This window comes from Triturus cristatus, chromosome 4_1 (genome assembly GCF_964204655.1).
Source record: "Triturus cristatus chromosome 4_1, aTriCri1.1, whole genome shotgun sequence".
Classification (NCBI taxonomy): domain Eukaryota; kingdom Metazoa; phylum Chordata; class Amphibia; order Caudata; family Salamandridae; genus Triturus; species Triturus cristatus.
In genome coordinates this window covers 616,396,497-616,411,697 of record NC_140585.1, presented here as the reverse complement: position 1 = coordinate 616,411,697, position 15,201 = coordinate 616,396,497, and the positions used below count along the sequence as shown (strand labels likewise).

Genomic DNA, 15,201 nt, shown 5'->3' with positions numbered 1-15,201 from the left:
ATGTGCTGTAGTATCCTCACTTTTATTTTTTGCGTTGTTTGTCCCACGTATAAGAGATCACAAGGACATCTTATCACGTATATTAAACTGGAGCTGTTGCAATTCGTGAAGGTAGATGAGTTATATGTTCTGTCATTATGGAGGAAGGAAGAGCCCTCTATTGACAAAGGACAGGCTTTGCATTGTCCGCACTTGTAATGGCCCACGATGGATGGTAGCCCCAACTGTTCTCTAAGACCACGAGGTTTTGGTGGTTCAAGGTATGCCTTAACAACACTGTCTTTTACATTCTTGGCCCGTTTGAACGCGAAGATGGGTTCCTCGATGGTCGGCAGTTCACTCGCAACAAGATTCCAGTACTTCTTGATGATTTTCTTCATCCCATTGCTCTTTGTGTTGAAGGATGTAACACATACAATGTTTTCACTCTTGGATCTTTTTTCTTTGACCTGTAAGAGTTCATCTCTTGGACAATACCATGCGCGTTTGCGTGCGCGTTTCAAGAGACCCAATGGATACCCACGTTCCTTTAGTCGAGTGGTAAGGATCTCGGTTTCTTTGAAGAAATCAGCTCTGCGCGTGCAGTTCCTCCTCAGCCTAAGGTATTGGCCATAGGGAAGGTTATCCCTTAGGCTGCGTGGGTGGTGAGAATCATACTTCAGGAGGGTGTTCCGTTCCGTGGGTTTACGATAGAGGTCACAAATCAGTTGTCCATCATCCACTTCAAAGGTAAGGTCTAGGAAATCGATGGTATTGTTATCATTTGACATGGTGAACTGGATATCATTGGATCTGGCATTCAACCAGCCAAAAAACTGGTCGAGTTCGTCCTTCGTACCAGTCCAGATCATTATAACATCGTCTATATAGCGTTTCCAGACGGTAATGTTGTTAATGAAAGGATTCCGGTGGTCATATAGATGTTCCTCCTCATATGCGTCCATAAAGATATTGGCCAAGCTCGGCGCATATGTAGCCCCCATCGCCACGCCTTTACATTGATAATAAAACTGCTTCATGAAAATAAAATAATTAAATCTCATGGCAATCTCCAACAAGCCCAGCAGGAAATTGGTAGGTATCCAGTGCGGTCGTGCTCTTTTGTCAAGGATTTCTTCGATAACTTCCAAGGCCCTCGTCTGAGGAATGGAGGTATAAAGCGAGGATACATCTAATGTGACCAACAGTTGGGTTTGTGTATCAAATGGTTGTCCCTCCAACAATTGGATGATATGCATTGTATCACGAACATATGATTTAGTCTGCGGTATCCATGGCTGTAAAAAGTAGTCTATGAATTGGTTAAGCGGCTCAAGTATGGAACCGCAACCCGAGACAATTGGTCTACCAGGAGGCTTGTCAAGACGTTTGTGGATCTTGGGAAGGGTATATATGGTCGGAATCCTAGCCTCACGTTTGTTCAGGAAATCATATTCAGATTGACTGAGGAAGCCTTGTGATACTCCATCCGTCGTGATCTTCTCGATCAGCGATTTGATTTCAAATGTGGGATCCCTAGGTACCCGGCGATAACTGTCTATGCACGCCAATTGAAGCTCTATTTCAGCAACATAGTCTTGTGTGTTCTGCAGCACTACTGCTCCCCCCTTATCTGCGGCTTTTATTACAATGGTCTCATTGGTTCCCAAGGTCGAGAGGGCCAATTTTTCAGGTTTACTGATGTTATATCTGATGTATTCCTTTTTATGGAGTAGGTCCATAATCTCCTCAAGTACAATCTTTTCGTAAGCGAGTATTTTTTCGCTCATCATATAGGCACTTGGTGTGAATGTCGAGATAGGTCGGAAAGGCGTTGCTGTGGTAGCTGGGGTATAAATGTTTTTCGAAAAATAGTATTTCAGCCTGATTTTCCTGAAGAAACGTTGCAATTCAACCTTGACATTGAAGGAGTCAGGAACAGCCGTGGGTACAAATGATAACCCTTTGGACAGGACCATCTTTTCTTCATTTGTTAATGCATAATCAGAGAGATTGATTATGGGATCTAGAGTGTCGTGGGGTCTGGAATCAGTGTTAACTTGAGTCGAGGCCAGATTGATATTCGCTTGTTGCAATGGTACTTGCTGGGAAATGTCAATTATGGTGGCAGTAGTGGTCGGTTGCTCTGGCCGTCCAGTTGATATCAGTATCTCATCGGGATGTCCAGATGGTGTCTCATTTATGACAGTTGCCTGAGAATTTAGATCAACCGTTGGAGTTGAGGTGTCCTGCTGTGAGGGTAGTGACAACCGTACTGGAGGTGATGCATAATTGGCGATTATACCTTCGCACTGTGGATTCACCAACGATATGTTTGCCTGCGGGTCGAGATTTCTCCATGAGCTTCCGGCTGGAAGAAACGGACACGCGAGTTGGTGCGCCGGCTGTTCCCTCCTCTTCGGTTGTTCCATCCTCTTGGGCGACCCCAGAACTGATCCTGGCCCCCACCCCTGTTTGGTTGTCGGGGGCCCTCCCCTAAAAAAAGGGACAATTGGTTATCCTGGTGGCTCGTGGAAGGTCTATCTAGATCCGAGTCTGAACCACTGCCAAATGTAGAGTCAGAGAAGGTCTTAAATCTTCTAGGGCCTTGTCTGCTTTTGTTGGAAAAGAAACCTTGACTATCCTGTTGATAGTAATCCTCTGCTAGGTAAGGATAAGTGGATTTTTTGTCGTAACTTCTAATGTCCTTAGACAACTTATCCAGCTTTTTGTTCAAAGTTGTTGTATTGAACTCCACTAAAGTTTTCTCGGCCCTTTCCAGAGCCTCCTTAGCATTTGTTAGGGCACTGTCCCCCAAGATTTCCCTTTTAAGTTCCGTAATTTCCTGTGTGAGTTTTTTTACGTATTCTATTGCAGTCTCTATTCCAAGCACCATCCAGTGCCTGGAACAGTTATTTGCCACAAAACTAAATCCTTCCCTGAATTTAGGTACGTCTATGAATATTGCCGGTTCATTGCGAACCTGTAAACCCTTGGGAATTATGTTAGATTCAAGATACTTGGTCAATACATGGCCATGCAGTCTAGAGCGCACTAGTTTCTTTTCCAACCGCTCCAGTCTAGCCAATTTCTCATTAAGGCCCACATCTACTGATAATCTGTCTGGGCCTAGGAGGAAGCCAGAGCTCCCCTGTTCTTTTATTAGATTGGCTATATACTCCTCAGTGTAAGACAGTGTCTCTTTTTCAGACATAATACAATAACAAATAATGTTCAAGCACAGAATTCAATTTTCAAGTCCTTTGACACATTCATGAAAAACAAACAAATGAGAGAGCAAAACCCTCGCAGATCAGCATCTGCACGTATAGTATATAAACAATGGGGTGACCCTGTGTCCCTCAGAACCTGGGTAGGATTATTATAAGAAAACAGTGGTTCTGTCGGGTATGGGTAAAACAATTGCTTTATCGAAGGGATGAATCAAGGAGAAAAGGAGAATCAATCAAGTTGACCACACAATCTCAAAGTGCAAATCAAAGATCAGGCTTGTTTTGAAGGATGTAATGTCATTTTTTATATATAAATTACATCATTTATATAGCGGAGCACAAATGACATTGGAAATGCAGGGTTACCAAGGTAGTAAACTGTAAAGTGAGTCAGTGAATTTGTGACAGAGTGACATAAGTGACCAAATTGTGCATAATATATACAGTGAACGAATGCAGAACTTTGTTATATGTACAATATGTAAGGGAAGGGCCAGTATCGAGGACAAACAAGGACACTGTTTCATGGATAAATCAGAAATTGTATGAAAAACAGGTCTCGCACTGGTCCTAACATTTTCCGTCGACGTTTCAACCCAATAAGTGCGACTTTGAATCGTCACGCAGGGTCTTCATCAGGACAATAAAATACACGGTGGTACCCTGCAAGAGCAAGTAGAGTGTGTGTCAGACATATGTTGTGATAATTTAGTTGTGTGATCCCGAAAGATACGAGACACCACTCACCTAGCCGGCGGTCTAGGAGGGCCTGGTAAGGAAATGTTCAGAGAAACAGAGCTCCTCATCAAATGTGGTCTCTGTAAGGCAAAGTACGTGTTGCTGTAAGGTCTGCGCCTGTATAGTCGTAAGGCTAAGAGTCATGGTTACAAGTAATGGCCTCTATATTAACAAGTTACAGAAAATGGGTGAAAAGCTAAGAGTAATGGTTAAGAGTAGTGGCCTCTGTGTTGGCCGGTTGCAGAGGACAGGTGATTCGATCGTGTGCAAAAGTGGTTAAAATGGTTAATAGTGGCGGTCTATAAGGGGACCGGTTCAAGAATTATAGCGATTGAATCAACCGTGTGGGGAGGGGGAAACAGTTTAAATGTAGATTTGGACGCTCACCTTGGTAGGCGTAGTTCAAATAAATGAGGACAACTCCGGTGAAAAATCGCGTCGGAGCCGTTCAAGGTTATACTTCCTATAGACTCTGAAATGATAAATATTGGATCAGGATAGTTCACAGCCGGGCGGGGCCCTGGGCACTTGTTACGGGGACGATGTCTTACTTGGGAAAGAAAGCGGTAACGATTCACGCTGCAGCAGCTCCTGTCTGAGTCGGGAGAAGCCGCAACTGACAGGCAGGCCGCTACATGAAGGAGAGCCGCGCTGTCATGTCTGACGTCGACATGGTGACGCGTAAAGGGCGTTGCCTAGCAACCATGACTGCGTCTGGGAATTCCGGCCAATGGGGCGCGAGGAGCGCTACGCTGACGTGGAATGAGCCCATCAGCCTAATTACCATGTGTTATCGGGGCGTTGTCTAGCAACCCAGGCCACTTCCGGGTGGGGCGGCCCAGTGGGCGCGGCGCGCGCTGCGCCCACGTAGAATCACACAACTGTCAATCTGCACGATTGCTTAGAGAATGAACAGATCGTGTGATAATATAGAAACTGAGCGAATGTACCAGTGGGCAATTACAAAGAATTACAGGTTAGTCTATCGATATTTGAAGTCAACAGAGTGGTGTGTCAGTAGGGTTGCAGGCAACCACGGTAGCATCGGTGAGGCAGGTCAGCTGAGGCCAAGTGCGCGTTATGACGGTGTGGACTGACAATTAATGTGTCCAACAGCAGGGTTGACAGATCGTGTACTGATAAGGCATTCGGAAGTGAAGCGATATTGCAAGGGACTTGGATCATACGTAGCCAATTTAACAATTGCGTAGAGACGCATGAATGCATCGAGATGCAATGAACACAACAGTCATTATTTACAAAACATATGCCTTAAAAAACAGATAAGAAGACATAAATCGAGTACAGATTAAAACACAATTTGAGATCTGTCTTAGAGTTACAGCAGAGCACAAGGTAAGGTACAAAAAGAAAAGTAAGCAAATCATGTATACACACTGCAGATGAGCCTACGGTTGTGCGACATAGAGTGTAAGATGGAGTGTCATAGTTGCCCCATTTCCCTGGATGTTTCCTCGAGGCTGTTAAGCCCTTGCTGGACAGTATTGAGGAAGTGAATCCATCTACACTCTTTTCTCTTCAGATTCGTAGTTATTGACCCCCCTCTTGGCGCAAGACTGACCTTCTCTAGCACCCACCATTTCAAATCTTCAGGTCGATGGCTTAGTGCCAGAAAATGGTCCACCATGGGGGCCCCTTGTGTTCTGCATCTGATACGGCTCATGTGCTGTAGTATCCTCACTTTTATTTTTTGCGTTGTTTGTCCCACGTATAAGAGATCACAAGGACATCTTATCACGTATATTAAACTGGAGCTGTTGCAATTCGTGAAGGTAGATGAGTTATATGTTCTGTCATTATGGTGGAAGGAAGAGCCCTCTATTGACAAAGGACAGGCTTTGCATTGTCCGCACTTGTAATGGCCCACGATGGATGGTAGCCCCAACTGTTCTCTAAGACCACGAGGTTTTGGTGGTTCAAGGTATGCCTTAACAACACTGTCTTTTACATTCTTGGCCCGTTTGAACGCGAAGATGGGTTCCTCGATGGTCGGCAGTTCACTCGCAACAAGATTCCAGTACTTCTTGATGATTTTCTTCATCCCATTGCTCTTTGTGTTGAAGGATGTAACACATACAATGTGAAGTCTAGCAGTATATAGTTAATGTGGCTCGTATTTGTGGTTCTGTTGAAGGTGTTGACCCCCATCTTATTGGACTTGGTACGTCTGTTAGCAGCCCTCAGCACATACTCAAGGGTTATGGCATGGAGCTGCAAAGCTGCTTGCGTCCATTATTTTATCGGTGGTAGATCAAGAAGGAGAACGAGCCACAACTCATCCACTTGGTCACTGCTAGTTATATCTTCTGGGTCTAGGGGTTCAAAGGTGACATTTAAGTCTCCTGCTATTATTAGTGGCGAATGGGACACTCTCTCCTCAAGACAATCTTTTAATGCTTGGAGAGTTGGAGAGCTGCAGCTCATCTTGGTGCCTCAAGCATAGACGTTGAAGAGGTCCAACACCATGCCATTACTACGCTTGAGGTTAATTGCTAGAATGTTGGGGCTTTTAGTTTTGAGCTCTCTTATGCTACATTGAAGATCGATTTTAATCCAAAGCATCAGCCCCCTAGCCAGACATCCTAGTCTTCTGTTGACTGCTGGGCAGCAAAGCGTTACATATCCGGGGATAAAAACACTGGCTGTAGCCCAGGTTTCCTGCAGGATACAGATGTCAAATTGCTCTATGTGTTTGAGGGAGGGAGTGCCACCTCTGATCTTACCCAAGCCATGTTCCATGACAATATACAAAGATTAGAGGTCACTTCTCCTGAGCCAAGGCAAACAGATTGGTTTCCCTCAATTACACAGCCCATCTGTGGGCCTGAAGTAGTTGCTTGCAATTCTGGACTCGCCAAAAATGATGTGCCTGTACCGGGCTGCAATCGATCAAGGGTCTCAGAGCTAGGAGGCTGTAAAATTGGTAACAAGAAATCTATGTGATGCCTAGCTACGGGAGCTAAGTGCTCGACCTTGCCTATATGACGAGATGTCGTATGGGTTGAGCAGACTTGATGCTCCAGTCAATCATTGATAGCCAGTGGTGAATCAGAACCCAACAGGATGCCATGCCTTTTGTGGGCTTGCAGCAGAGAAGTGCCGAAGGGATTGTATTTTATCTGGATGCCAGTAGGAGAGGGTCAGCAGGTTTTTGCCTCCAGAGCTATGAGATTATGTGCTAGGTTTTCGTCTCTTAGATTAGTTCGATACATTCCATTTGGGAGGTATGGTGGATTAGCCTTTAGGCCCATAAGATGTCATCCCTGATGACTGATCTACACTCCCTTACTTTTCGACTCCAGTGTATCGATTTATTGAATAAGGAGATATTATCTTCATAATTACTGTGTGGTGGAATTTTGGGTACATTTGTCATGTAGATGCTCTTTAAGGGGCAGTCAGTCAGTTCATGCCTATGGCTATAATGTCGAACAGTGTCAGCTAGGGTTTTATCACTGCTACCTACTAGTTCGAGGACATTCAAATTAGTGGGTTCTGTAGGGAAATGTGTGGGGATGGACATTAAAGGGACAATGATACTCGTAGACATCGGGGGAGCATTGCTACCTGGGGAAAGGATAAGATTTCAGTGAGGTGACTTTGGCCCTTAGGTCAGTGATAATCCTGAACGTATCCGGCCCTACCGATGCTCAGATGAATCTTTCTCTGCGGGATCAATGGCTAAGCTTGGTGGGGGGAGATCCACCTCATTCTTCTCTGGGAGTTATCGGGCAGATCTTGTAGTGGTAGAAACCTATTGACCAGGGTGAGTTTAGTGTTAGTGGTAGTAGTATCATCAACTAGGTTTTTATCGACCACCACAGTGGGAAATAGAGACATCCCTGCCTCTATATCCTCGACGGCAGCTGCTGGTTGGGTAGCAGTGTTATGTCTCAGGGACTGATTCTTAACACTCCTTGGGATTCGCTTAGTGAAGATAGAGGGGATACGTTTAGCAGGTTTGGGATTTGGGCTGAGAAGTTGGAGTGACTCAACAGAAGAGTGCAAAGTCATGAGGGGACTGGGTTAATGTTGGGAGGTAGAATACCCCGGCATTCCACCAATAGATTGTCCATACGATCCAAAACGCAGTTGTTGGCTGCTGATTTATGAGATGTTTTACTTTTGCTGGCTTTCAGGTGGGGCCCATCAATTTCCCCCCCTCCTTCGCTAAAAGTTGATTTTCTTTTCCCCATATCAATGAGCACTGTTATGCAAGGATGAGTGTTAAAATAGCAGGAAGATTGGATTAATGGGTGCTGTCATAGAAAACGGGCAAAATGCGCTTACTGATGCAATACAATTATCTAGTGAAAACACACAGAGAATTTCTCAGGGAAAGGGAAACAAAAAGAAAATTTGGGGTCAGTGTTAAAGAAACCACAACTCACAGTTTGTATCGTGGTAGTCCACAAGTCCAAAGGAGAGAGTCCAAAGAACCAAGAGAGGTGGCCCTGCCCTGCCTCTTCCTGGCAATGATGGGCAAGGACGGGCCCGCCCATGGCCCAGGCTTTGCCCGGGTCCGTCCTGTGCAGCGGGGCCTCGCAAGAGAAGATAAGCACCTCCAGGCACAGGAAACAGCGTCGACTGGAATGAGGGCTCTTTGGTGCTGTGGTCTAATCCCCCAACACATCAAGCGGCAAGCAGCAATTCATGGGTCCCACACACCGGGGCCTCACAGGTGAAGATAAGCACCTACGGACGCAGGAAACAGCATCGGCTGGAGTGAGGGCTCATCGGGGCTGTGGTCTAATGCCCCGACACAGCAAGCGGCAAGCTGCAATTCGTAGGTTTGTATATTAATATAGGTGTTGAAATCACAAGTAAGAATAAAACAGTTACCATGCTCATTAGTTTCTACATAACACTCAAAACTCAGGGGCTTATTTACAAGCCCCTTGCACCACGTTTGCGTCAATTTTAATACGGGAAAAGTGACGTACGGGTGGCGCAAGGGGCTTGTAAATAGGCCCTCAGTTTCCTTGTTACCTAATGCTGTTCATGTGGAAAGTTTCTTTTTGATATTGTGATTGACAATCATTAATGAATGTCTTTTAGGAATGACTTTTCCATCAGATATATAAATTCAACAGAAACATCATTACAATTGACAGAGCTGGAAAATAATAATGAATATGATGCTTATATAACAGCAAGTACCAGATTTGGGACTGGAAATATAAAAAGTGAAACTGTGAGATTCAGGACATCCGAGGGGGGTGAGTATATTTGACCTGTTAATCATCAAGATGTTTGATGCTGTTGGGCTTTAATTTATTTATTATGTCTAGATTTGCATTTACATTTCCCTTCACAAACCTAATGGTAAACCTCACTTCTCTTTAAAATATGAGCCCAATTCCAAAAGGTAAATATACATGTGTATATGTACTCTCAAGTACAATTACTACTAAAGTTCGGTGCATGAGATGACCGGTTTGCTGGGGCACCAGGGCAATCAGAGGTCACTGTGCACTAGTTGCATCAATTTGAAAGGTTTCCCCTGATCACAGGACTATTGGACCCCAAAACGGCTAGCCAAATACTCCTCTCCAGCACTTGGCTCTCTCAGTGTAGCGAGACAGAGCAGGCCAAGTCTTACTGAAGAGAGTGAGGTGGGTTGGACATTCAGAATACAGTTTACACAGTAATACCAACTAATAACAGCAATGTTCATTCAGTGCTTTACTTTATAACAAAAGTTCTTTATTACACACATGAAATATTCACTACACATAAAACTAAGATGCACAGTAAAGACCATATGTTTCCATGACCTTCTGGTCTACAGTTATGAACCCAAAGCCATATTAGATGACCAAGCCCAACTATGTAATCCTTTGCCTAGTGCACAGCTTTTCACAGATAGACCTCTCCCACCAGACACCCAAACCCAATTGGGCTGCCAAGCACCTACTACGCAAAGCGTTTGCCCTGTGAACAACTTTTGAAGGTGAGCCCTCTACCTACAGAATCTCATACCCTGTGAGGTGGTGAAGCCACTGCTATGAACACCTTTTGCCCTGTAGACAGCTCTACAAGGGAAGCCCACACCCCCAACATAATCAAGCCTCCTTAATAGGGCAAACATAAATGCTTACATGCATTAGCAGTACAGAAACTATAGAACATTTGCTCTAGATATAGCTCATTCTATACCTTTCAGTGTCAGAAATTCACCAGTTATAGTTTACTGGGTTAACTATAACTTGCATCCCCATCAACACTGCTTATGACCTCATATATTACATCTTTCATGACATAATAAATGACATCATTGATGATATTGCTGATGCACTAGCAGCTCGAGCCTAAGGCAATTTTACCTGATGGATTTTCTGGCCAGTGAAATACGGTCTGGTATCCCAACTCCCTGGAAATAGAAGAGGGTAGACTCAGCACATGCTGCAATAGCTAGGAAATGGGCTGACTCTAATAGACTTTGCAGCCTATATATATGCCATGACCATCTTTGAGTCTTTGTATCTATGAAATATGAGTTTGTGGATGGGTTTCAAATTGGAAAAATATGACAGATAGCTCAGATAATCCCTTTTCTATGGAGCATCATACTTGAGCATTTTCCAACTAGATATTTGAGCATCTCTCAACTATGAATTTGACTGCAACAGTAAAGTTGCTTGTATTTAATTTTTTTCAGCACCAAGCGATCCACCAAAGAATGTCTCATATACAAACTTGACATCAACATCAATTTTAGTAATATGGAGCCCTCCATCAAAGCCCAATGGGATCATTCTGTACTACTCAATTTACTACAAGAATAGCTCAGACACATTTATGCAGGTAAGAAACCATTTTGTCTATTATTTTCAATCATTCTTTTGACTAAATGTAAAGTACTGAAGAGTTGATCTAGACTTTTGTGGCTGACTTGGCGATGTAGCCTGCTTGGATCACTGAGGCCCTCTTCACGAAGTCCGTGCAGGGTATCACCCACTATACACCAAAAGGCTGCAGACCATTCAGGACTCTGAGGCCAGAACCACTCTTAACGTCCCACTCCATACTCACATCATACCACTCCTGTAGGAGTTCCACTGGCCCCCTATGCCCAAACAAGCACAAATCAAACTCCTCACTCACAATTTCAAGGTACTACATAACAATGGCAAAGCATACCTCAACAATTGCATCGGTTTTCACAAACCTTCCAGACACCTCCACTAATCTGCACTCCTACTTGTCCACATCTCATGCATAGGGAAAACCAGAACTGGTGGTCGAGCCTTCTCCTTCATTCATCCTAAAACCTAGAATGACCTCCCACTACACATAGCAGCCTCCTCCTCACTTCCTGAACTCTGCAAGAAGCTGAAGACCTGGCTTTTTGAGTAGATCAACTAGGCCCTAGATTTGTCTTGACTCTCACCTGCTCAGGGTCAGGATACCCTCGCAGGTGATAGTAAGCTTTATAACTTTCCATAACATAACAACATAATATAACACAACATAACATAACATGCTTATGTATCTCGGTCTCCCTGGTGGAGATTATGTGCCTATACTGCATTTGTGGTTGTAGAGAACGTCCTGTAGGTGCATCCTAATACTGAATAGGTGCTGTGTTTTATTGGTATGCTTAGCTTTATTTTACATATTTCTTAAGCAAACTCCCACAGCAGGCGTTTGCATGAGTAAAATAACAAATCAATGACCCTGATCATTTCTCGCTGTGGGCAAGGGTATGTGTTTGTCTTCTAGACCTAGACAGTGTAATCAGTGCAATAATCCCACCCTAAAGATGTAGACACTGCCACTGTGATCTGGTAATCATGTGGCTGATGGACAATCTGTCCCTAGTTTCCGAAGGTGGAGCCTAATTAGGCCTGCTGATGAAGCTATCAGAAATTAAGCAGCGGTCCACCCATAAATGAGGGGGGGGAGCACGCGGTTGGTAGGACATGCGCACTGCCAGCTTATAACCATGCTTCCATCCTGCCAGACTCAAACTGTCCTCTGATATATAAAATACAATGGAGACTCACATGTCGGTGAACAACGGACCTCATTAAACATTCTTTTAACTTTGATGGCTGATAAAACTTGGATAATTACATAATATTCCCTAAAATGGTGGGTTCCCGGTGTGCCTCCTCACTTTCGCTTTCACTGCAATTGAAATAAACCTGTTTGTCATTACAAGAATCAACAGAAACACATCACAACTGAAATTTTAGACAAAGAGACAGGCTGAGCAATAGACAGACCGACCGGAAGTCTGATAGATAACACAGTGGGTAATGAGGTGGCTGGATGTATCTGCTGTGCATATCTATTTGTGTGTACATTTATTATAAATGATAGATATCGACAAATATGAGTAGGAAAGCGTAAGGCAATGTGTGCTTCAAGACCGTGGCCTCGATAGTACATTTTAACGAATAGCCTGCTTTCCAGTGTTGGATGGAATTAGATCAACGTTCCCAATCAGCATAACATCTGTAGTTTAATTACTTCAAAGGGAAACGTGGTTATTCAATTCAAGGTTCTTTTTGTTTGTGCGTCCAATGCCATCTATGTATTCTTTCTTTCCAAGCGTTGCTTTCTATTTGTTGCTGTCCATTTGCTTTCCAATTGTGATGCTAGAAATAAGGAATACTCCCTGATTGATATAATACCATCTGCTGTTTTTCTATTAAATCATACGAGGGTTTGTCTTTTAAGTTTAAGTCACTTTAAACCCATATTTTGTATGTTCACTTCTCAGTTGAAGTTCACGTCGGATGAAAACAGACCTAATTTAGGTTTTGCAGACCAAATGTGATTTTTCGTACTGTACATTTTTTCATATGTTGCAGTTTAGTTTAGCGGCCGTGAAAAGCGAAGCTAATGACACCGCGGCCAGGATTTCCTGCATGTGAGTGCTAATACGGAGCAGCAGGACGCTGAGACCACTGGTGCCAGGGTATTAAAAGATTAGGTAACCTAAGGACGGAATGGCCCTGCTGAACAACAAGAATTCCATGCAGCCCAAATGGGACTCTTTAAAAATATGATCCAGTTTCTGAACAATATCTTAAAGTGACTGACAAGTGTACATTCTGTGAAGGAAAAACTCAAGGACGCCTCTTGCTGGTGCTCTGCCACCGTGGACATAAACTTCGCTCCCATGTTGTTTGTATTTTTTTCCTCTGCTGGGTTCCTTGCAAAAGTCTGAAGCAGAGATCCCCAAAGGCAGATATGATGGGCGCGAAGGCGTCAGGCAGTGCTTAATTTGTAAAATAATAAGTGCCTGGACCCACAGTTTTTCTCAGACATTGGCCGCAGACGCTATTGAATGTCAGGCATGTGAGCACCAAGGCTGTGTCTTCCTGATCCCTCCTCGAGCCTCTTATATCCACCACCACGCACTCCTTGAATCTGTATTTATATTTTCTATGCTTTTTTCATCCCTTCATTCTCCCTAATGCACTGTTTTCCTATTGTTCCCCTTACTCCCTCTTTCTCCATTTATCTCTGTTGCTCTTGGTCAAGATGAGAACATTAAAAATAATTCCGGTGCCCAAAAACGAGTCAGTTCCACCGGTTTTAAATAACAACTGGCGTCAGGCACCCACAGCTGATCTGCATCACTCATCAGACATTTTACTTGACAAATAGTAGTCAGGAAACAGCATTTCCTACTGAAGGGTGTTGGTTGTAGTGTGTAATGTGCACTTGTTGATGCAAACACTGCAGAGTAGATCACAGTGTAACTATGTCCTGATTCCAGATGACTAATTTAGGGATACTTTAAAATGGGTTGGTGGTGCTATCCAGTGCTGGCGAAGGAATGCTATCGGATTTTGTTGAAGTAACCTCAGACTATTCTAATGATGGGCATCCCCCATCATGAAGAGGACCGCTTCATTTAGGAGAGGAAAAACATCCCAGGAAAAAGTGATATTAGCACTCCTTAAAGAAGGTTTGCTAACTCCCACTGAACGGGACCTAACCCACTTCAAACAAGGGGACAATGTGACTGAGAGCGCCTCTTGCTCATGCCCATCTCACACGCAGGGCAGAGACTTATCTTGGTATCGGGTAATCTGGACTTGATTTGCAAACAGACATTTTCATACAAATCAGGACTTGCACTCTGTTATCACTGCCAATAAATTTTGATTCAGCATTAAATAGCAGTAAGAAAGCATATACAACCTTTAGAAGGTTTCTTCATAGTTGGTGGTATGAGTAGATTACCAGCAGATGTGATTGAGATGCACCGGCTTGCAGGATGTAGGATTCCAGGTGATACCATCAATGTCAGAGAGGAGGTTATGGTGTTTATGTAGCATTCATACTGTTGCCTATATTGTAATGTAGTACACAGTGGGGCATATTCACAAGGAACTATCGCCCACAGCACCAGTTTACCCGTGATAGCATCCGCAAAAAACATCGCCACAGAGGCCCCCGCAACTATCGCTAATGAGATGCAGAGTTGGCGTTCCCGTGCCAAATGCTGCGACAACATCACACCTCAACTTTCTCAATAACCAGACAGAACTGCGATAAAAACACAAAACAGGTGATAAGGCGCGTTAGCACCAGGAAATCTACACCTGCTCTGACCTGGTGTAAAGTCGGACGGCAGCCTGCACAACAAAGGGGAGCACAGCCCAGGGCCACATCGGAAGGGCAACAGATGCCATGGAGCCACCCATCATGCGGCCAGGACACCCAAGAGGGCCACAACACCCACAACACCACCCCAGGACCACAACCCACACCCGGAACACCCCCCCGGACCACCACAGACGCAGCGCAGACAAAGACAGCAGACCCCCAGGAAGCGTACTAGCCGCACAGACAAAACCTCAGACAATGTCACCGTCCACCACAGGCTGAAAGAGACAACCATCCCACTCATCCCGACCATCATCGCCCAACAGGCCTACGGCACCAACACAGTGGACAACCAACATCCCAACCCACACCAAGCTGCTGGCTTGGCTGCACCTGTTGGTCCCTGGCAGCCCCCAACCAACACCCGCCAGAGTCGGAGGAGTCTCACTGCCAGCCACATCCAAGTCCCTCACACCTGTCCTGGACATCACTATTACACAGATACCCCAGTCCCCATACGTCTAACACAATGCGCAGGTCACGCTGGAGACCAAGCAAGGATCATACGCCATAGCAGGATGCACGAATGTGTTGGGGGCAATCCGCAGCACACATGTCCCACCTGTGCCCCCTGGTGACACAGCACACAATCACCACA

General features: G+C 44.6%; 1 protein-coding gene across 1 annotated transcript in view; it reads left to right on the top strand.

Annotated features, from left to right (window-relative positions):
* The window catches only part of PTPRQ (protein tyrosine phosphatase receptor type Q), a 1,724,016-nt gene that overhangs the window by 1,071,368 nt on the left and 637,447 nt on the right, over positions 1 to 15,201 (top strand). Inside the window, exons 38-39 of the mRNA XM_085652983.1 lie at positions 9,030 to 9,190; positions 10,633 to 10,778. Coding sequence (XP_085509109.1) covers positions 9,030 to 9,190; positions 10,633 to 10,778 — 307 coding nt within the window. The remainder of the gene's footprint in view (positions 1 to 9,029; positions 9,191 to 10,632; positions 10,779 to 15,201) is intronic.